This window comes from Gadus macrocephalus, chromosome 11, assembly GCF_031168955.1.
Source record: "Gadus macrocephalus chromosome 11, ASM3116895v1".
Classification (NCBI taxonomy): Eukaryota; Metazoa; Chordata; class Actinopteri; order Gadiformes; family Gadidae; genus Gadus; species Gadus macrocephalus.
This window is the reverse complement of record NC_082392.1, coordinates 20,697,780-20,720,162: the sequence shown is the minus strand read 5'-3', so window position 1 is coordinate 20,720,162 and position 22,383 is coordinate 20,697,780. Positions and strand designations below refer to the sequence as shown.

Below are 22,383 nucleotides of genomic sequence, written 5' to 3'. Positions count from 1 at the left end.
GCTCCAGCCAAAGCAGCCACTCCAGCAACAGCAGCCACTCCAGCAACAGCAGCCGCTCCAGCCAAAGCAGCCACTCCAGCAACAGCAGCTACTCCAGCAACAGCAGCCGCTCCAGCTAAAGCAGCCACTCCAGCCACAGCAGCCACTCCAGCCACTGCAGCCGCTCCAGCCGCTGCAGCCACTCCAGCCACTGCAGCCACTCCAGCAACAGCAGCCGCTCCAGCCAAAGCAGCCACTCCAGCAACAGCAGCCACTCCAGCAACAGCAGCCGCTCCAGCCAAAGCAGCCACTCCAGCAACAGCAGCTACTCCAGCAACAGCAGCCACACCAGCAGCTGCTGCCACTCCAGCAACAGCAGCTACTCCAGCAACAGCAGCCGCTCCAGCCGCTGCAGCCACTCCAGCAACAGCAGCCACCCCAGCAACAGCAGCCGCTCCAGCCAAAGCAGCAACTCCCGCAACAGCAGCCACTCCAGCCACTGCAGCTGCTCCAGCCAAAGCAGCCACTCCAGCCACAGCAGCCACTCCAGCCACTGCAGCCGCTCCCGCCGCTGCAGCCACTCCAGCAACAGCAGCCACTCCAGCAACAGCAGCCACTCCAGCAGCAGCAGCCACTCCAGCAACAGCAGCCACTCCTGCAACAGCAGCCGCTCCAGCTAGAGCAGCCACTCCAGCCACAGCAGCCACTCCAGCCACTGCAGCCGCTCCAGCCAAAGCAGCCACTCCAGCCACAGCAGCCACTCCAGCCACTGCAGCCGCTCCAGCAGCAGCAGCCACTCCAGCCACAGCAGCCACTCCAGCAACAGCAGCCGCTCCTGCCAAAGCAGCGACTCCAGCAACAGCAGCCACTCCAGCAACAGCAGCCGCTCCAGCCAAAGCAGCCACTCCAGCCACAGCAGCCACTCCAGCCACTGCAGCCGCTCCAGCAGCAGCAGCCACTCCAGCAACAGCAGCCACTCCAGCAACAGCAGCCGCTCCAGCCAAAGCAGCCACTCCAGCAACTGCAGCCACTCCAGCAACAGCAGCCGCTCCAGCCAAAGCAGCCACTCCAGCCACAGCAGCCACTCCAGCCACTGCAGCCACTCCAGCAGCAGCAGCCACTCCAGCAACAGTAGCTACTCCAGCAACAGCAGCCGCTCCAGCTAAAGCAGCCACTCCAGCCACAGCAGCCACTCCAGCAACAGCAGCCGCTCCAGCCAAAGCAGCCACTCCAGCCACAGCAGCCACTCCAGCAACAGCAGCCGCTCCAGCCAAAGCAGCCACTCCAGCAACAGCAGCCACTCCAGCAACAGCCGCCGCTCCAGCTAAAGCAGCCACTCCAGCCACAGCAGCCACTCCAGCAACAGCCGCCGCTCCAGCCAAAGCAGCCACTCCAGCAACAGCAGCCACTCCAGCAACAGCAGCCGCTCCAGCCAAAGCAGCCACTCCAGCCACAGCAGCCACTCCAGCCACTGCAGCCGCTCCAGCAGCAGCAGCCACTCCAGCAACAGCAGCCACTCCAGCAACAGCCGCCGCTCCAGCCAAAGCAGCTACTCCAGCAACAGCAGCCACTCCAGCAACAGCAGCCGCTCCAGCCAAAGCAGCCACTCCAGCCACAGCAGCTACTCCAGCCACTGCAGCCGCTCCAGCAGCAGCAGCCACTCCAGCCACAGCAGCCACTCCAGCAACAGCAGCCGCTCCTGCCAAAGCAGCGACTCCAGCAACAGCAGCCACTCCAGCAACAGCAGCCGCTCCAGCCAAAGCAGCCACTCCAGCAACAGCAGCCACTCCAGCAACAGCCGCCGCTCCAGCTAAAGCAGCCACTCCAGCCACAGCAGCCACTCCAGCAACAGCCGCCGCTCCAGCCAAAGCAGCCACTCCAGCAACAGCAGCCACTCCAGCAACAGCAGCCGCTCCAGCCAAAGCAGCCACTCCAGCCACAGCAGCCACTCCAGCCACTGCAGCCGCTCCAGCAGCTGCAGCCACTCCAGCAACAGCAGCCACTCCAGCAACAGCCGCCGCTCCAGCCAAAGCAGCCACTCCAGCAACAGCAGCCACTCCAGCAACAGCAGCCGCTCCAGCCAAAGCAGCCACTCCAGCCACAGCAGCCACTCCAGCCACTGCAGCCGCTCCAGCAGCAGCAGCCACTCCAGCAACAGCAGCCACTCCAGCAACAGCAGCCGCTCCAGCCAAAGCAGCCACTCCAGCAACAGCAGCTACTCCAGCAACAGCAGCCGCTCCTGCCGCTGCAGCCACTCCAGCAACAGCAGCCACTCCAGCAACAGCCGCCGCTCCAGCTAAAGCAGCCACTCCAGCCACAGCAGCCACTCCAGCAACAGCCGCCGCTCCAGCCAAAGCAGCCACTCCAGCAACAGCAGCCACTCCAGCAACAGCAGCCGCTCCAGCCAAAGCAGCCACTCCAGCCACAGCAGCCACTCCAGCCACTGCAGCCGCTCCAGCCAAAGCAGCCACTCCAGCAACAGCAGCCACTCCAGCAACAGCAGCCGCTCCAGCCAAAGCAGCCACTCCAGCAACAGCAGCCACTCCAGCAACAGCAGCCGCTCCAGCCAAAGCAGCCACTCCAGCAACAGCAGCTACTCCAGCAACAGCAGCCGCTCCAGCTAAAGCAGCCACTCCAGCCACAGCAGCCACTCCAGCCACAGCAGCCACTCCAGCCACTGCAGCCGCTCCAGCAGCAGCAGCCACTCCAGCCACAGCAGCCACTCCAGCAACAGCAGCCGCTCCTGCCAAAGCAGCGACTCCAGCAACAGCAGCCACTCCAGCAACAGCAGCCGCTCCAGCCAAAGCAGCCACTCCAGCCACAGCAGCCACTCCAGCCACTGCAGCCGCTCCAGCAGCAGCAGCCACTCCAGCAACAGCAGCCACTCCAGCAACAGCAGCCGCTCCAGCCAAAGCAGCCACTCCAGCAACAGCAGCCACTCCAGCAACAGCAGCCGCTCCAGCCAAAGCAGCCACTCCAGCAACAGCAGCTACTCCAGCAACAGCAGCCGCTCCAGCTAAAGCAGCCACTCCAGCCACAGCAGCCACTCCAGCCACTGCAGCCGCCCCAGCAGCAGCAGCCACTCCAGCAACAGCAGCTACTCCAGCAACAGCAGCCGCTCCAGCCGCTGCAGCCACTCCAGCGACAGCAGCCACTCCAGCCACTGCAGCCGCCCCAGCAGCAGCAGCCACTCCAGCAACAGCAGCTACTCCAGCAACAGCAGCCGCTCCAGCCGCTGCAGCCACTCCAGCAACAGCAGCCACTCCAGCAACAGCCGCCACTCCAGCTAAAGCAGCCACTCCAGCCACAGCAGCCACTCCAGCAACAGCAGCCGCTCCAGCCAAAGCAGCCACGCCAGCCACAGCAGCCACTCCAGCCACTGCAGCCGCTCCAGCCAAAGCAGCCACTCCAGCCACAGCAGCCACTCCAGCCACTGCAGCCACTCCAGCCGCTGCAGCCACTCCAGCCACTGCAGCCACTCCAGCCACAGCAGCAACTCCAGCCAAAGCAGCCACTCCAGCAACAGCAGCCACTCCAGCAACTGCAGCCGCTCCAGCCAAAGCAGCCACTCCAGCCACAGCAGCCACTCCAGCCACTGCAGCCACTCCAGCCACTGCAGCCACTCCAGCCACAGCAGCAACTCCAGCCACAGCAGCCACTCCAGCAACAGCAGCCACTCCAGCAGCAGCAGCCACTCCAGCAACTGCAGCCACTCCAGCAACAGCAGCCACTCCAGCAGCAGCAGCCACTCCAGCAACTGCAGCCACTCCAGCAACAGCAGCCACTCCAGCAGCAGCAGTCTTCTAGCTACCAGACCCAGTAGAAATCGCAGCAGCAGTCTCCTTGCTACAAGCAGGTTGACTTATATCTACTCACCTTATTTCAAATGTCTCAGGCAAAATAATAAAATCATCAATTTCAAACTGTTTATTGTTTATTGCTTGAGCTGCTCCCCCCGCGACCTGACCCCGGATAAGCGGATGAGGATGAGATGAGATGAGATTATTGTTTATAAGCTAGTTTGAATGCCAGCAGTTGCCAGAAATTTGGAAACTCATTTGAGGAACTCCATTTTAATTGGCTCAAAAAGCCTTTTCAGAATAGCAGGAGACTCCTCCACCTCTGGCAGGAGACTCCTCCTCCTCTTGTGGGAGATCAATTTCTGGAATTATTGCGAGGCCCGGTCCTAACCGGCCCAGCAATCCGGTTTTTGGAATCACTGACCTGGAACATTACTCAAGTGTAGCAACCACACTCAATACATTGACTACGTGCGGTTCTTACTACTAATGTGGCAACATCATGTAATGCTCCAACTAATACACCCAGGATAAGTGTACGGTCAACATGACCTAGAACTGAGGGCTCCTAGTTTGCTACTTGGTGGGACATGGATTAGCCATTACAAGATACACTGATCAACATCTACTTATTTATTAAACACTGCATCTCTACCACACCATAATGTTAGTTTAACGTTTTCCAGCTCTTTATGCATTCATACATATTGTTTTGTCATACAACATAAACATAACCCTGATACCAACAGCCGCCATCATCGGCAACATTTTTACAAGTCAAGTCAGCTGTCCCAACTCATTAGGCACAGTGATTATGATTGAGTTACACCTTACTTTAAACCATGGTTTCTCAATGGGGGCGGTACCGCCCCCTGGGGGGCGTTCGCACAACCTAGGGGGGCGCTGGGAACGTGATTCCATTTTTGGTTTAAAAAAAACTCCAGCAACAGCAGCCACTCCAGCAACAGCAGCCACTCCAGCAACAGCAGCCACTCCAGCAACAGCAGCCGCTCCAGCCAAAGCAGCCCCTCCAGCCACAGCAGCCACTCCAGCCACTGCAGCCACTCCAGCCACTGCAGCTACTCCAGCAACAGCAGCCGCTCCAGCCAAAGCAGCCCCTCCAGCCACAGCAGCCACTCCAGCCACTGCAGCCACTCCAGCCACTGCAGCTACTCCAGCCACTGCAGCCGCTCCAGCCAAAGCAGCCCCTCCAGCCACGTTCGCACAACCTAGGGGGGCGCTGGGAACGTGATTCCATTTTTGGTTTAAAAAAAACTCCAGCAACAGCAGCCACTCCAGCAACAGCAGCCACTCCAGCAACAGCAGCCGCTCCAGCCAAAGCAGCCCCTCCAGCAACAGCAGCCACTCCAGCAACAGCAGCCACTCCAGCAACAGCAGCCGCTCCAGCCAAAGCAGCCCCTCCAGCCACAGCAGCCACTCCAGCCACTGCAGCCACTCCAGCCACTGCAGCTACTCCAGCCACTGCAGCCACTCCAGCCGCTGCAGCCACTCCAGCCACTCCAGCCACAGCAGCAACTCCAGCCAAGCAGCCACTCCAGCAACAGCAGCTACTCCAGCAACAGCAGCCACTCCAGCAACAGCAGCCACTCCAGCAGCAGCTGCCACTCCAGCAACAGCAGCTACTCCAGCAACAGCAGCCACTCCAGCAGCAGCTGCCACTCCAGCAACAGCAGCCGCTCCAGCCGCTGCAGCCACTCCAGCAACAGCAGCCGCTCCAGCCGCTGCAGCTACTCCAGCAACAGCAGCCACTCCAGCAACTGCAGCCACTCCTGCCACAGCAGCAACTCCAGCCAAAGCAGCCACTCCAGCAACAGCTGCTACTCCAGCCACTGCAGCCACTCCAGCCGCTGCAGCCACTCCAGCAACAGCAGCCATTCCAGCAACAGCAGCCACTCCAGCCACTGCAGCCACTCCAGCCACAGCAGCAACTCCAGTCAAAGCAGCCACTCCAGCAACGGCAGCTACTCCAGCCGCTGCAGCCACTCCAGCCGCTGCAGCCACTCCAGCCACTGCAGCCACTCCAGCAACAGCAGCCGCTCCAGCCACTCCAGCTAAAGCAGCCACTCCAGCCACAGCAGCCACTCCAGCCACTGCAGCCACTCCAGCCGCTGCAGCCACTCCAGCCACTGCAGCCACTCCAGCGACAGCAGCCACTCCAGCCACTGCAGCCGCTCCAGCCACAGCAGCAACTCCAGTCAAAGCAGCCACTCCAGCAACGGCAGCTACTCCAGCCGCTGCAGCCACTCCAGCCGCTGCAGCCACTCCAGCCACTGCAGCCACTCCAGCAACAGCAGCCGCTCCAGCCACTCCAGCTAAAGCAGCCACTCCAGCCACAGCAGCCACTCCAGCCACTGCAGCCACTCCAGCCACTGCAGCCACTCCAGCCACTGCAGCCACTCCAGCGACAGCAGCCACTCCAGCCACAGCAGCAACTCCAGCCAAAGCAGCCACTCCAGCCACTGCAGCCACTCCAGCAACAGCAGCCACTCCAGCAACAGCAGCCGGTCCAGCCAAAACTCATTTGAGGAACTCCATTTTAATTGGCTCAAAATGCCTTTTCAGAATAGCAGGAGACTCCTCCTCCTCTTGTAGGAGATCAATTTCTGGAATTATTTCGAGGCCCGGTCCTAACAGGCCCAGCAATCTGGGTTTTGGAATCACTGACCTGGAACATTACTCAAGTGTAGCAACCACACTCAATACATTGACTACGCGCGGTTCTTACTACTAATGTGGCAACATCATGTAATGCTCCAACTAATACACCCAGGAGAAGTGTACGGCCAACATGACCTAGAACGGAGGGCTCCTAGTTTGCTACTTGGTGGGACATGGATTAGCCATTACAAGATACAATAATCAACATCTACTTATTTATTAAACACTGCATCTCTACCACACTATAATATTAGTTAAACGTTTTCCAGCTCTTTATGCATTCATACATATTGTTTTGTCATACAACATAAACATAACCCTGATACCAACAGCCGCCATCATCGGCAACATTTTTACAAGTCAAGTCAGCTGTCCCAACTCACTAGGCACAGTGATTATGATTGAGTTACACCTTACTTTAAACCATGGTTTCTCAACGGGGGCGGTACCCCGTTGAGTGTACTACTACTTGAGTGTGACCGTACACTTCCCTCGCACAACCTAGGGGGGCGCTGGGAACGTGATTCCATTTTTGGTTTGAAAAAAACTCCAGCAACAGCAGCCACTCCAGCAACAGCAGCCACTCCAGCAACAGCATCCACTCCAGCAACAGCAGCCACTCCAGCAACAGCAGCCGCTCCAGCCACAGCAGCCACTCCAGCAGCAGCAGCCACTCCAGCAGCAGCAGCCGCTCCAGCCACTGCAGCTGCTCCAGCAACAGCAGCCACTCCAGCCGCTGCAGCCACTCCAGCAACAGCAGCCACTCCAGCAACAGCAGCCGCTCCAGCCGCTGCAGCCACTCCAGCAACAGCAGCCACTCAAGCAACAGCAGCCACTCCAGCAGCAGCAGCCACTCCAGCAACAGCAGCCGCTCCAGCCACTGCAGCCGCTCCAGCCGCTGCAGCCACTCCAGCCACTGCAGCCACTCCTGCCACAGCAGCAACTCCAGCCAAAGCAGCCACTCCAGCCACAGCAGCCACTCCAGCCACTGCAGCCACTCCAGCAACAGCAGCCGCTCCAGCTGCTGCAGCCACTCCAGCAACAGCAGCCACTCAAGCAACAGCAGCCACTCCAGCAGCAGCAGCCACTCCAGCAACAGCAGCCACTCCAGCCACTGCAGCAACTCCAGCAACAGCAGCCACTCCAGCAACAGCAGCCACTCCAGCAACAGCAGCCGGTCCAGCCAAAACTAATTTGAGGAACTCCATTTTAATTGGCACAAAATGCCTTTTCAGAATAGCAGGAGACTCCTCCACCTCTGGCAGGAGACTCCTCCTCCTCTTGTGGGAGATCTATTTCTGGAATTATTTCGAGGCCCGGTCCTAACAGGCCCAGCAATCGGGGTTTTGGAATCACTGACCTGGAACATTACTCAAGTGTAGCAACCACACTCAATACATTGACTACGCGCGGTTCTTACTACTAATGTGGCAACATCATGTAATGCTCCAACTAATACACCCAGGAGAAGTGTACGGCCAACATGACCTAGAACGGAGGGCTCCTAGTTTGCTACTTGGTGGGACATGGATTAGCCATTACAAGATACACTAATCAACATCTACTTATTTATTAAACACTGCATCTCTACCACACTATAATATTAGTTAAACGTTTTCCAGCTCTTTATGCATTCATACATATTGTTTTGTCATACAACATAAACATAACCCTGATACCAACAGCCGCCATCATCGGCAACATTTTTACAAGTCAAGTCAGCTGTCCCAACTCACTAGGCACAGTGATTATGATTGAGTTACACCTTACTTTAAACCATGGTTTCTCAACGGGGGCGGTACCGCCCCCTGGGGGGCGTTCGCACAACCTAGGGGGGCGCTGGGAACGTGATTCCATTTTTGGTTTAAAAAAATAAACCAAAAAGAGTATATGAGTATATATCTATGAGTATAGGCTGCGCCTATACTCATAGAATCTGGAGTTACAATACGTAACTATCGTTTCAGCCATTTACTGTACAATTCCGAATTGAATGAGAGGAGGGCTGAGGAGGGCTGTCAATCAAATATCGCGCTTCAGAAACGGCCAATCATAGGAAAGCCCGCCCTGCCATGGTTCCCTCCCCCATAGTGCCAAAATTAAATTTGAGCGAGAGCGTAAAAACATCTTTCGCGAGAGGTTTTGCGCGAGCTGAGGTAATTTGCGCGCGCGAGAGGCTGTTTTGCGCGCGCTGTGGTAATTTGCGCGTGCGAGAGGCTGTTTTGCGCGCGCAGAGATCATTTGCGCGCTCGCAGTTAATATCTACACGTGTGGAATAATATAATACGCCCGAATGCATCTTTTATCACGTTAGTGAATTATGGCACCAATGTGTCGCCATACATTTCCATCCAGTTCAGGGGACCAGGGAAATGTCAATGGAAGAGGTCAAGATCATGGGTGGGAAAGTGATTGAAGCTAAACGACTTCAAAACAATAAAAGTGGAGCTAAACAAAATAGCTTATCAGTACTGCTTGTTTTTGATAACACAATGCCTTTTGAGATCCATATTGGTTGGTTAAACTACAAAGTAAGGGAGTACATTCATACATACAGCTCAACAATGCAAATGGAAGCAGGGATGTGCAAAATGTGGAGGGAAGCACGAGTATTGCAAATGCAATAAAGATGCTAATTTTTAAATGCTGTGATTTTGGAGCATATTGCGGCTTTTGCTGGATGTGTGGTACAGAGGTAAGCCAAAGAAGTGCAGAGAATTAAGATCATTAACAAAGTATAATATGCTGAGGCCCTAAAAACTGTTAATTCAAGTGAAAGCATGTAGACAAGGACAAATTTGTCAATTCAAAACATCAGTGGAAATCTTACTCACAGAGACACTGTGCCCCAGAGGTCAGGCCTAAGGAAACTCCAACCAGGAAAGTCAGCCCCCCCCTGAGAAGTCGTGCAGTCAAGTGTATTGTTCAGGAAGATATAATTCTGGTTAACAAAAAGAGCTTTGTAGCATTCATATGCAAAGTTGTAAATGTGGCAGTACGGCAAGAAAATAAAAAGAAGTGACAGAATCAAGATAGTGGTAGATGCTGCAGAAGAGTTTTTAGGCATCAAATATCTGAAAGTTGAAGACATTCGTGGTTTGTTAAGGGCGAGTATTGATGGAGGGTCTCTAAACGATAGCTTAGAGACCCTCCATTATAGTTGATATAATAATGGTTTTCCTTCTCTTGCAGTGGAATGCTTTAGAAGCTTGATGCAAATGGTCAAGAATTTAAGAGGTTTATAGAAGAAGCAGAAGTCAGACCTGATATTGTTTGCATTCAGGAAACCTGGCTTCGACCTCACCTTGATTTCATTTTACCTGGGTATGAGTCAGTAAGATCTGATAGGATTGGAATGTAAGGCGGCGGCTGTGCAACATTTGTAAGGGAAGGGATGGCATTTAGAATTGACTATAACATAAATAGAATGTGTACTGCATGAAATATGCAAAACAGATGGCAACATGGCAGTATTCACTTTTATAATCCTCGCCAAGAAATATTTGATAGTATAATAAAGAAACAAGGAAATAGAAGACAAACAGGCAGTTTGGTGATGTTAATGCTCATAATAACCTTTGGGGAAGAAGACATACTGATAGCATCGGGGAAGCAGTGGAAGAATTAATGGATATAAGACAGCTAGTTTGCCTAAATAATGGAAATGGTACACGGATCGACATTCATATTAACACAATGTCCTGTTTAGACCTTACGCTAGTATCTAATAATATTGCAACCTCTGCCGAATTAAATATTAAAAGTAGCTCAAGTATTGGAAGTGATCATTTCCCAATAATACGGCATCAGATATTTAGCTAGATATACAAAAAAGACCAACGCATTAAAAGTTTGAAAAAGCAGATTGGAATAAATGCAAAGAAACAAGTTGTAAAGTAGCAGAAGCAGTTTCAGTAAATAGCATACCATTCAAGGTGGTGGGTGGGCAAAGGGAAAGGGTTCCATGGTGAAATGAATGTACAGGAGCAATTAAAGAATGAAATAGTGCACTGAGAATAATATGTAATAGTCTAAATCAAGTGAATATAATAATTATCAGAGGAAAAAGGCTATAGCACGTAAAGTAATCAAAAATAGTAAAAGGAGCGCATGGAGGGATTATTGTTCTACTATAGGGAGGGAAGTTAAAATAGGAGATGTTTGGAAAAAGCTGAAAAAATATCTTTGTTGGAGGATGGTGAAATACTGGCCATAACAGATAAAGAAAAAGCAGACTTTGTAATGGTCTGTCTGTTTCCTTGTCTTGTTTTGGTGTGTTACCTGTTTTACTTTGGTATCGTTCTTGTTTCCCCCCATGTCAGGTTTCCCTCCTGTGTGATTACTGCTCCCTCCCTAATGTGTTTCAGCTGTTACTCGTTGCGTGCCCTGTGTGTGTTTGTTATTTAAGCCCTTGTCTTTCCTTTGTTCCTTGTCGGATCATTTTAGTTTGTGGTGAGTTGTGTCCTGTATGTTCCCTGTGTTCCCCGCGTCACCCGCGTCACCCGCGTCACCCGCGTCACCCGCGTCACCCGCGTCACCCGTGTCACCCGTGTCACCCGTGTTCCTTGCTTTTTGCATTAATAAATTATCCTTTTACCCGAACTGTCTGCAATTGGGTCCTACCTGCCTGCCTGCCACCCGCTAACCGTGACAGAATGATCTGACCATCATCGGACCCAGCGGACGCTTTTTTTTGTTGTAGGCTGTGTTGGGGCGTACGTGAAGCGCTGTAGCTTCAAGTCGGGTCGCCTTACGGCTATCAGAGTGAGGGCGCTGAGTTTGGAGCGCCATCCGGTGCAACCTTTCTCTCCAGCCCCTGAGCTGACTCCGGTCCCCGAGCCCTGTCCGGTTCCTGAACCCTACTCCTTCCCGAGGGTGCCCCTCTTCCAGATCTTCCAGACCTTCCGGAAGGGGCCCGCCCTCTACCAAGCCTTCCAGAGGGGTGCCGCCTTCTAAACCTTCCAGAAGGGGCCCGCCCTCTACCAAGCCTTCCAGAGGGGTGCCGCCTTCTAAACCTTCCAGAAGGGGCCCGCCCTCTACCTTGCCTTCCAGAGGGGTGCCGCCTTCTAAACCTTCCGGAAGGGGCCCGCCCTCTACCTTGCCTTCCAGAGGGGTGCCGCCTTCTAAACCTTCCAGAAGGGGCCCGCCCTCTACCTTGCCTTCCCGAGGGGTTCCGCCTTCCAAACCTTCCAGACCTTCCAGAAGGGGCCCGCCATCTACCTCGTCTTCGCCGATGCCGGCCACCTGTGGGTCTTCGTTGCAGGCCTCCAGACATTTTTTTTTTGTTCCCTCCTCCTGGCTCCCCTCGACCCACCCTATATGGATTCGACTTTCTTTTTTTTGCATGTCGTGGGTCGCCTGGTATTCGACCCTTGCGGGGGGGGGGGGGTACTGTCATGGTCTGTCTGTTTCCTTGTCTTGTTTCGGTGTGTTACCTGTTTTACTTTGGTATCGGTGTTGTTTCTCCCCATGTAAGGTTTCCCTCCTGTGTGATTACTGCTCCCTCCCTAATGTGTCTCAGCTGTTACTCGTTGCGTGCCCTGTGTGTGTTTGGTATTTAAGCCCTTGTCTTTCCTTTGTTCCTTTTCGGATTATTTTAGTTTGTGGTGAGTTGTGTTCCCGGTGTTCCCTGTGTTACCCGTGTCACCCGTGTTCCTTGCCTTTTGCATTAATAAATTATCCTTTTACCCAAACTGTCTGCAATTGGGTAAAGTGCAACGGATGCTGAGATTACCATGAATGAATTGGTAATAGTATTAGATGGAGCTGGGAATACTGATACTGGAGAGGACCAATTAAGCTATATGATGTTCAAAGAACTGCAAATTCGTTAAATGAATTGAATGAATTAATCTTGCACTTATTGAATAAAATGGGGGAAGGGAAAATGCCAAAAAGTTGGAAAAGTGCATTCCAAAAGTGCATATTGCCATTTAATAAACCTGGAAAGGATGCAAACAATGCAGGTTATTAAAGGTCCCATGACATGAAAATCTCACTTTATGAGGTTTGCCTGCTGCCAGCTGGCAGCAGGCAGCGCGCGGTTCAGTCTACTTCAGATTGATGTGAAAGTGGAAGAACCAGAGACGTCGCAGAACCCGACAAAGTCGTTTGTGATTCATAATATCCTCTGGAGGCGCACACAGCTTTTGGCCGTGATAATATGTATTATATGATATAGATATTTGATATTATTTAGATATAGAGCTCCAGGACTGTAACGCTAAGTGTTGTACACTTCCTTGTTATTTGGATAACCGTTCTGCTTTTGGTGTTATGGCGCATAACACGTCGGACTCTCGTCTCTGGTATTTCTACAACGAGACTCGTATTGGGGGTTATCTCAGCCAAGGTTGAGAATGAATTGGGGGGAAGGAACTTTGGATTTGACTCCCTCAAGAACATGAACCACGACATGGAGGAGAAAGGGATTGTTGGCGGCGAATGTCTCCCGCTTGAGCCCCGCTGAGGGACCACCGCCGGAGGCGGAGGTGCCTAAGCCCTGCCCGGCATCAATCCCTTTCTCCTCCTTGTCGCGGTTCGGTCTACTTCACATTGATGTGGACGTGGAAGAAACAGGAACGTCGGAGAACCCAACGCGGTCTTTTGTGATTCATATTATCGGCTCACACAGCTTTTTGCCGTGATAATATATATTATATGATATAGATATCTATGTAGGCTATATGATAATATTTAGATATAGAGCTCCAGGACTCCCGTGTGTTCTAGAATATTTACAGAACACGGCTAAAGGCTGTGTGCGCCTCGCCATTGCGATACATCCACTGTAAACAGAGCGCATGGTACCGTGGCTGCAAGCTGCTCAGGGCCACACCCCCACCCTCCTCCTTGACCCGCCTCGCTCCTCCTCATTTGCATTATAGCTTCAATGTGCGACTGGCTCGGAGTGGCTGTAACTCTGCACCACGGCTAAATTTCGGGAACGTCTTTGAATACTGTGTTAGTTGCCCACTAATACCTATATTAAAGAATACATAAAATAGCATGTCATGGGACATTTAAAGACCTATTGGCCTAACTTCCCATCTCTGTAAATGGATGGAGAAAATTCTAGTTAGGAGACTAAAATATATTCTTGAACAAAGAGGACTTTTTGTTCCATAACAAAATGGTTTTAGGAAGGGGCGGTCAACTATGGATGCTGTAGTTAAAGGTCCCATGGCATGCTACTTCTCATCCTCATCCTCATCCTCATCCTCATCCGCTTATCCGGGGTCGGGTCGCGGAGGGAACAGCTCAAGCAGGGGGCCCCAGACTTCCCTTTCCCGGGCCACATTGACCAGCTCTGACGGGGGGATCCCGAGGCGTTCCCAGGCCAGTGTTGAGATATAATCTCTCCACCTAGTCCTGGGTCTTCCCCGAGGTCTCCTCCCCACTGGACGTGCCTGAAACACCTCCCAAGGAAGGCGCCCAGTGGGCATCCTTACCAGATGCCCGAACCACCTCAGCTGACTCCTTTCTAAGTAAAGGAGCAGCGGCTCTAATCCGAGTTCCTCACGGATGGCTGAGCTTCTCACCCTATCCCTAAGGGAGACGCCAGCCACCCTTCTGAGAAAACTCATCTCGGCCGCTTGTACCCGCGATCTCGTCCTTTCGGTCATCACCCAGCCCTCATGACCATAGGTGAGGATAGGAACGAAGATCGACCGGTAGATCGAGAGCTTTGCCTTGCGGCTCAGCTCTCTTTTCGTTACAATGGTGCGGTAAAGCGAACGCAATACCGCCCCCGCTGCTCCGATTCTCCGGCCAATCTCACGCTCCATAGTACCCTCACTCGCGAACAAGACCCCGAGGTACTTGAACTCCTTCACTTGGGCTAAGGACTCATTTCCTACCCGGAGTAAGCAATCCACCGGTTTCCTGCTAAGAGTCATGGCCTCAGATTTAGCGGTGCTGATCCTCATCCCAGCCGATTCACACTCGGCCGCCAGCCGATCCAGTGAGTGCTGAAGGTCACAGGCCGATGATCCAATGAGGACCACATCATCTGCAAAAAGCAGTGACGAGATCCTCAGACCACCGAACTGCAACCCCTCCCCACCACGACTACGCCTCGATATCCTGTCCATGTATATCACAAACAGGATTGGTGACAAGGCGCAGCCCTGGCGGAGACCAGCACCCACTGAGAACGAAACTGACTGGCTGCCGAGAACACGAACACAGCTCTCGCTTTGAGAGTACAAAGATTGGATGGCCCTGAGGATAGACCCCCTTACCCCATACTCCCGCAGCACCTCCCACAGTTTCTCCCGGGGGACCCGGTCATACGCCTTCTCCAGATCCACAAAACACATGTAGACCGGATGGGCATACTCCCAGGCCCCCTCCAGGATCCTTGCGAGAGTGAAGAGCTGGTCCGTAGTTCCACGTCCGGGGCGAAAACCGCATTGTTCCTCTTCAATCTGAGGTTCGACGATCGGCCGAACCCTCCTTTCCAGCACCTTGGAGTAGACTTTACCAGGGAGGCTGAGAAGTGTGATACCCCGGTAATTGGCACACACTCTCTGGTCCCCCTTTTTGAACAGGGGAACCACCACCCCGGTTTGCCACTCCTTTGGCACTGTACCCGACTCCCACGCGATGTTGAATAGGCGTGTCAACCATGACAGCCCCTCAACACCCAGAGCCTTTAGCATTTCTGGCTGGATCTCATCAATCCCTGGGGCTTTGCCACTGCGGAGATGTTTGACTACCTCAGTGACCTCCACCAGGGAAATTGACGACGAAACACCATCAACCTCGAGCTCTGCCTCCAACATAGAGGGCGTGTTATTCGGATTCAGGAGTTCCTCAAAGTGTTCCTTCCAACGTCCGACGACCTCCTCAGTTGAGGTCAACAGAGTCCCATCCTTACTGTACACAGCTTGGATGGTTCCCCGTTTCCCCTTCCTGAGGTGCCGGATAGTCTTCCAGAAACACTTTGGTGCCGACCGAAAGTCTTTCTCCATGGCCTCTCCGAACTTCTCCCACACCCGCTGCTTAGCCTCCGACACGGCAGCCGCTGCAGCCCTTCGAGCCTGTCGGTACCCTGCAACCGAGTCAGGAGTCCTCCAGGATATCATATCCCGGAAGGCCTCCTTCTTCAGTCGGACGGCTTCCCTGACCACCGTAGTCCACCACGGTGTCCGAGGGTTACCGCCCCTTGAGGTGCCTAAGACCCTGAGGCCACAGCTAGCCACCGCAGCTTCAGCAATGGAGGCTTTGAACACCGCCCACTCCGGCTCAATGCCCCCAACCTCCACAGGAATGCCAGAAAAGCTCCGCCGGAGGTGTGAGTTGAAGATACCTAGGACGGGGGCCTCCTCCAGACGTTCCCAGTTCACCCGCACTACTCGTTTGGGCTTACCAGGTCTATCCGGAAATTTCCCCCATTCCCTGATCCAACTCACAACCAGATGGTGGTCGGTTGACAGTTCCGCCCCTCTCTTTACCCGAGTGTCTCTCTTTACGGCCTCAGATCAGATGACACGATCACGAAATCGATCATCGATCTTCGGCCTAGGGTACTCTGGTACCAGGTACACTTATGAGCACCCTTATGTTCGAACATGGTGTTTGTTATGGATAATCCATGACTAGCACAGAAGTCCAATAACAAACGACCGCTCGGGTTTAGATCAGGGAGGCCGTTCCTCCCCACCACGCCTCTCCAGGTGTCTCCATCGTTGCCCACGTGGGCGTTGAAGTCTCCCAGCAGAACTACGGAGTCCCCTACTGGAGCCCCATACAGGACTCCATTCAGGGTCTCCAAGAAGGCCGAGTACTCTGAGCTGCTGTTTGGTGCATACGCACAAACAACAGTCAGAGTTTTCCCCCCTACAACCCTTAGGCGCAGGGAGGCGACCCTCTCGTCTACCGGGGTAAACTCCAACACCGCGGCGCTCAGCCGGGGATTTATGAGTATCCCCACACCCGCCCGGCGCCTCACGCCCTTGGCAACTCCGGAGAAGAATAGAGTCCAACCCTTATCCAGGAGTACGGTACCAGAGCTGAGACTGTGCGTGGAGGTAAGCCCCAACAGATCTAACTGATAGCGCTCCACCTCCCTCACAAGCTCCGGTTCCTTTCCCCACAGCGAGGTGACGTTCCACGTCACCAGAGCCAGCTTCTGCCGCCCGGGTCTGGTCCGTCGAGACCCCTGACCTTCGCTGCCACCCATGTGGCTGCGAAGGACCCCAACGGGTCTTCCCACAGGTGGTGGGCCCATGGGATGAAGAGAGGGGGGGTGCCACGTAGTTTGTTCGGGCTGTGCCCGACCGGGCTCCGTGGCAAACCCGGCCACCAGGCGCTCGCCATCGAGCCCTCCGTCTGGGCCTGGCTCCAGACGGGGGCCCCGGGCTTCCTCCGGGCCGGGTCACATCTCCTCTTTTTTCGTTATTCATTGGAGTTTTATGAACCATTCTTAGTCTGGCCCCTCACCTGAGACCACTCTGCCATGAGAGACCCTACCAGGAGCACAAGGCTCCAGACAACACAGCTCTCAGGTTCACAGGGACACGCAAACCTCTCCACCACGATAAGGTTCCAGGAGAGTAACTACTTCATGGATGCTTAATTATTGAATAGAGTTTTCGCTTGCACGTGTTGCGCCCTACCACTGCAGCAGATGGAGAACCGTTGGTGTTACGGTTCTCCATCGTTTCAGGATTGGGTCGTTGTAAGGGCATTGGGGTGGGAGGGAGGTTGGGGGGGGGGGGGCTGACAGAAGTTGTTCGCTATTTTGGCTGTTATGTGCACCTTATGTTTACTTTTCTTACCTGTTATGCCTTTATTTTGGTTGTGTTATTTTTATTTATTTTTTATCTTCCCTCTTCAACTTTGGTAGGTGTGGGTCTTTCTATATCTTAGTATCTAAAAAATGGCTACTGATACTAGTAATTCAGGAATTCCACACTTTGGATCCTCAGTGAGGTTTGTGAGTTGGAATATTAGAGGTATGCAAAGCCCTATTAAGAGGTCGAAATTATTTGCTAATTTGAGACAACTCACATGCGCACTAAGGACCAGGGGTCTCATTTATAAAACTGTGCGTGGGATCGTTACTAAAAGTGTACATACGCCCGAAAGCCAAGTTTTGTGTGCGCCAAAAATATTCCGATTTATAAAACCCTGCGTATGCACACCGTACGCAATCTTTGCTTCATAAATCAGAGTGCCTACAAGTGTGCGCAGCTGAATCAGCTTCACGTTCCGCCCTGTACACGCTCCATTGACCATAAATGGTCAATGCAAATGACCTCATGAATGCGATCTGCATATAAAACAGACTCAGATGCAAGTATTATGCCTTGTCGGAAACAATGGCAGAAGGACTGAGAAAATAAAAAAAGGCGAAATTTCACGGAGGTTGAAGTGGAGACAAGAAAAGTAGTTTTGTTCGGCGGTCACGGGATTGGGATCGCCAACAACAAAAAGCAGAGTGAGTGGCAACTTGTTGCTGCAGCAGTGAACTCTGTCAGTAGCACGGAGCGCACAGTCCCAGAATTAAAAATAAGTGGTCTGACATAAAGGTAGGCTACATATTTTTATGTAGCCTACCATTAAATCGTTATGGTGCCTGAAGACCCTCTGCCTCCGAATCCTGCCATTTGCATAGTCCGCCAGAAGTGCCATATGGTGCAGCATTACCACGGCGCTCACCTCTGTATTTATAGGGTTACGGTAATAAGACTGACCGAGAACACCTTGGATAATCAGTTTGTAATCACCCACGTAAAATGTTCTTGAACATAACCCCTTTTTTATGCCTGATTTGTCATGAAAAGCATCAAGAGTAACGGACAACGATTGTGATGAGGAGTGTGGCTTGGTTTTCCACACTTGGGATTTAATTGACATTTGATTATGTGTTTACAATGTCACATAAAAATATTATGTTATTGACACATGTTGGACAGATTTTTTTATTTTTTCTATTCTAAGGAGATGTTTCTGGAGTTATAACTGAGAAATATCGCAGTTGACTTAAATTATTCTGATTACATCAATTTAACGCATGATACGGGTTAAAATTAAATTTATGAAGGGCGATGATAAAACATAATCGTTCTTCTCACTCTACAATTATTCTGTCTGACTTCAGTTCACTACCACACCATCTATGTCGACAATTCTCAAAACCATGCGTACGCATGGGTCAGAGTTTGCTTAGGGCTGCGCACATTCTCCCGTCAAGTTGGTTTTTTATAGATCACAACCTTGGCGTGGAAAGTCACGTACGCCAATTTCAGCCCCGTTTTGTGCGTACGCAACGGTTATAAATGAGACCCCAGGGGCCTCATGTACTAAGACTTGCGTGGATTTCATACTGAAACTTGGCGTACGCCAAATCCCAGAAACTGTCTTACGCACAAATAAATTCAGATGTATCAAAGTGTGCGAACGCATGGATCCAAGCACGTTTCTTTTGTACATCTCGATCAACGTGGAATTGAGCACACATGCCGAGGTGCCAAACTCCTCCCTGTCCACGCCCTCATTTAAATATGCAATTTCATTTAAATAGGCCTCTGGACCTGAGATTCACCTCTTAATCCGATCACCTGGCACCATGAACAGAGGCAAAAAACGAAACTTCACAGAGTCTGAGCTCGAGATTTTGCTCCACGAGGTAGAAATGCGCAAGCATATGCTATTGGAACCCTGTCAACAGGGATAAATGCAAAACAAAAGAGAAGTGAGTGGGAGTGTGTTTGCGAGGCCGTCAATGCAGTGGGGTCTCAGCAGCGCACACACTCTGAAATTAAAAAAAAGTGGTCAGACCTCAAGGTGGAGGTGAAGCGGAGGGTTTCTGCCCACCGCCGAAGCGTGACCGCAACAGGTGGGGGGACGGGAGTGGGGGAACTCTCCCCCTTCGATTTGAGAGTGGCCGCTTTGATCGGTGACACAGCTCTCACCGGAGTGGTGGGAGCCCATGAAGGGGACACCGATCATCCCCAAGGTAAATATGCTGAAGTCATAAATGCTGTAATTATACTGGTCATACAATTGGCTGCTTGCAATACACATAAGTCGTGCGTAAAGATGCCAGGATATTAAAGACTTTGACTCGTGTTTATGAACTTAATTTTTTTATTTTTGAATAGACAAGCAAGGAGAGGGCACGGTTTGCTCCCGGCCCCGGCGTCTCCAGCGCCCTTCGGATTTGACCATTTGCGATGTCCTCTAACAACGCTAACGCAGCCATTTTTAAAACAATTTTCTTCATCCATTGCGCATGCTTTTATAGCCACCCATATAATTGCAAGGTGTGTTGATTGTTCATTAGTGTGTCTCTGATGTGCAAATCACTCTGAGTCATTGTTTTCACCTTTTTTCCCAGTTTCCCAGCGTCACCTCTAAGTGTCGCCAAAGGAACAATAGCTGTAGAAACGTGCGTACGACAGCTCTGGAGCTGGCGTGGGGACCGCACATTTTTACGATCATTTCACGTTTTGTACATCTGAACGTGAGCGTGGAAAAGGACGTACGCCACGTTTTTGTGCGTACGCAACCTTAGTACATGAGGCCCCAGGTCAGTTCCTCTCCTACTGATACCAGGTGTTATTTCCAACAATCCCCCATTTGTTTATGTCCGAACAAGGACGAACCAACCACGTTTTCTGGGACATAGCCATGGCCATATACCTTATCAAGGGAGACATTGCATCTGTGCTTTTGTTTTTCACATTTTCTTTCCTATTACACTCACCTCAAACCTACCTGTTCTCACTTAAACCATCTATTCAACCCTCTGATCCAACCTGTCAAGTTGCCTTGATTTCCACTACAAGAATTACTACTACGAAGAAAAAGTACACAACGCAGAGTCTATACGAACCGCTTAGAAATAAGCTGAAACCTAACAATATTTTATTTAGACACTTCTCATTTTAGTGATGTAGGGCAAGGCACACAGGTTTACTCTCCAAAGAAACCATGGCTTTTCTAATAAGGTGATTTGTTTATTTTGTAATACTTTACTCAGAGATCAATCAGTAGTATGGACTTAATTAATTTCTTCCATTTTTTTTACCATGGTACTGCAATTATCTCTACTACTTAGGGTAGTAGAGACTGTGGGGTATCAAGTCCATGGTGAGTTGGATCCAAAAGTATGAATTTAAACAGGCAGGTAGTAATGCTAACAAGTATGCATTACAGCTTACAGCCTCGTGCTTGCTGGGGCCCAGCAGCACCAGCAGTTGCCTAGTTACCAGCAGCACCAGCCATCTCCTGGCTACCAGCCCCAGCAGCAACAGCAGTCTCAAAGATACCAGCAGCAGCAACAGCAGTCTCCTAGCTACCAGCAGAAGCATCCCCATTACCAGCAGTCTCCTAGCAGCCACTGCAGCAACAGCAGCCACTGCAGAAACTGCAGCCACTCCAGCAACAGCAGTCACTCCAGCAGCAGCAGCAACAGCAGCCACTCCAGATGGAGCATCCACTCCAGCCACAGCAGTTACTCCAGCCACTGCAGCCACAGCAGCAACTCCAGCAATAGCGGCTATTTCAGCAACAGCAGACGCTCCAGCAACAGCCGCCAGAGCAGCAACAACAGCCACTCCAGCAACAGCAGCCACTCCAACAACAGTGGCCACTCTAGCAACAGCAGGCGCTGCAGCCACTCCAGCAACACCAGCAATAGCAGCCGCTCCATTAACAGCAACCACTGCAGCAGCGGCAGTCTCCTAGCTACCAGCCCCAATAGCAACGGCAGCAGCAGTCTCCTAGCTACCAGCCCCAATAGCAACGGCAGCAGCAGTCTCCTAGCTACCAGCAGCACTAGCCCGCAGGTCAACTAATTATCTACTCCTTATTTCAAATGTCTCGATGCAAAATAATAAACTGATGAATTTCAAATTGTCTGTTTATTATTTAGAAGATAGTCTGAATGCCAGCAGTTGCCAGGATGTGGAAACTCATCTGAGTAACTGCTTGGCTCCAAATGCCTTTTCAGAATAGCCTAGTTTCCTTACACTAGGCTAATCTAAAAAGGCACTTTGTAAATAATTATGAGTAAGCTCATAATTTAATGGTTGGCATCACTCAATGTGGGGAATTTAATCTGGGAAGCAGGGTTACTTTAATGTGCGGAAATGCTTGCCCTCTTAATTGTATATTCATGGCCCAAAGCAAAGGAGATTATCTTCTCCTCCACCTCTAGCAGGAGACTCCTCCACCTCTAGCAGGAGACTCCTCCACCTCTAGCATGAGGCTCCTCCACCTCTAGGCCTCTAGCAGGAGACTCCTCCTCTAGCATGAGACTCCACAACTAGCAGGAGACTCCTCCAACTCTAGCAGGAGGCTCCTCCACCTCTAGCAGGAGACTCCTCCTCCTCTAGACCTCTAGCATGAGACTCCACAACTAGCAGGAGACTCCTCCAACTCTAGCAGGAGACTCCTCCTCCTCTAGACCTCTAGCATGAGACTCCACAACTAGCAGGAGACTCCTCCACCTCTAGCAGAGACTTCTCGGCCTTCCTAGGCTATGGCTAGCATCTAGTCTAGTTGGCTTGAAAGCTCTAGAACTTCTGTCAAGATTCCTAAATTTCTCAACTTCTGATGGATCAACCTGCTGCAGGTATTTGTTTGTGTGGTTTTTTTCATCGGACCAAGAGTCAAATTAAAGATTGGGGCCCCCTTGTTTGTCTGCTGCCAGGACTACAGGTGTGTACGTTCTTTGCCGTTGTGAAATGGGGACTTGTCTACCTTTGTTGCTGTAGTTGTCCGGAGGTTCATCGTCTTCTTCATCCCTTTGCAGAGCTGGGCTGTACTAGAAGAAGCAGGTGGTGAACACCCACATGTACCGTTAATATATAGGCCTGTGAGTTTGTGTGAAGGTGTGTGTGTGTGTGTGTGTGTGTGTGTGTGTGTGTGTGTGTGTGTGTGTGTGTGTGTGTGTGTGTGGGGTGGAGCC

General features: G+C 52.0%; 1 protein-coding gene across 1 annotated transcript in view; it reads right to left on the bottom strand.

Annotated features, from left to right (window-relative positions):
* The window catches only part of si:dkey-220o5.5 (actin filament-associated protein 1-like 2), a 117,579-nt gene that overhangs the window by 83,980 nt on the left and 11,216 nt on the right, over positions 1-22,383 (bottom strand). Inside the window, exon 9 of the mRNA XM_060065556.1 lies at positions 22,176-22,239. Coding sequence (XP_059921539.1) covers positions 22,176-22,239 — 64 coding nt within the window. The remainder of the gene's footprint in view (positions 1-22,175; positions 22,240-22,383) is intronic.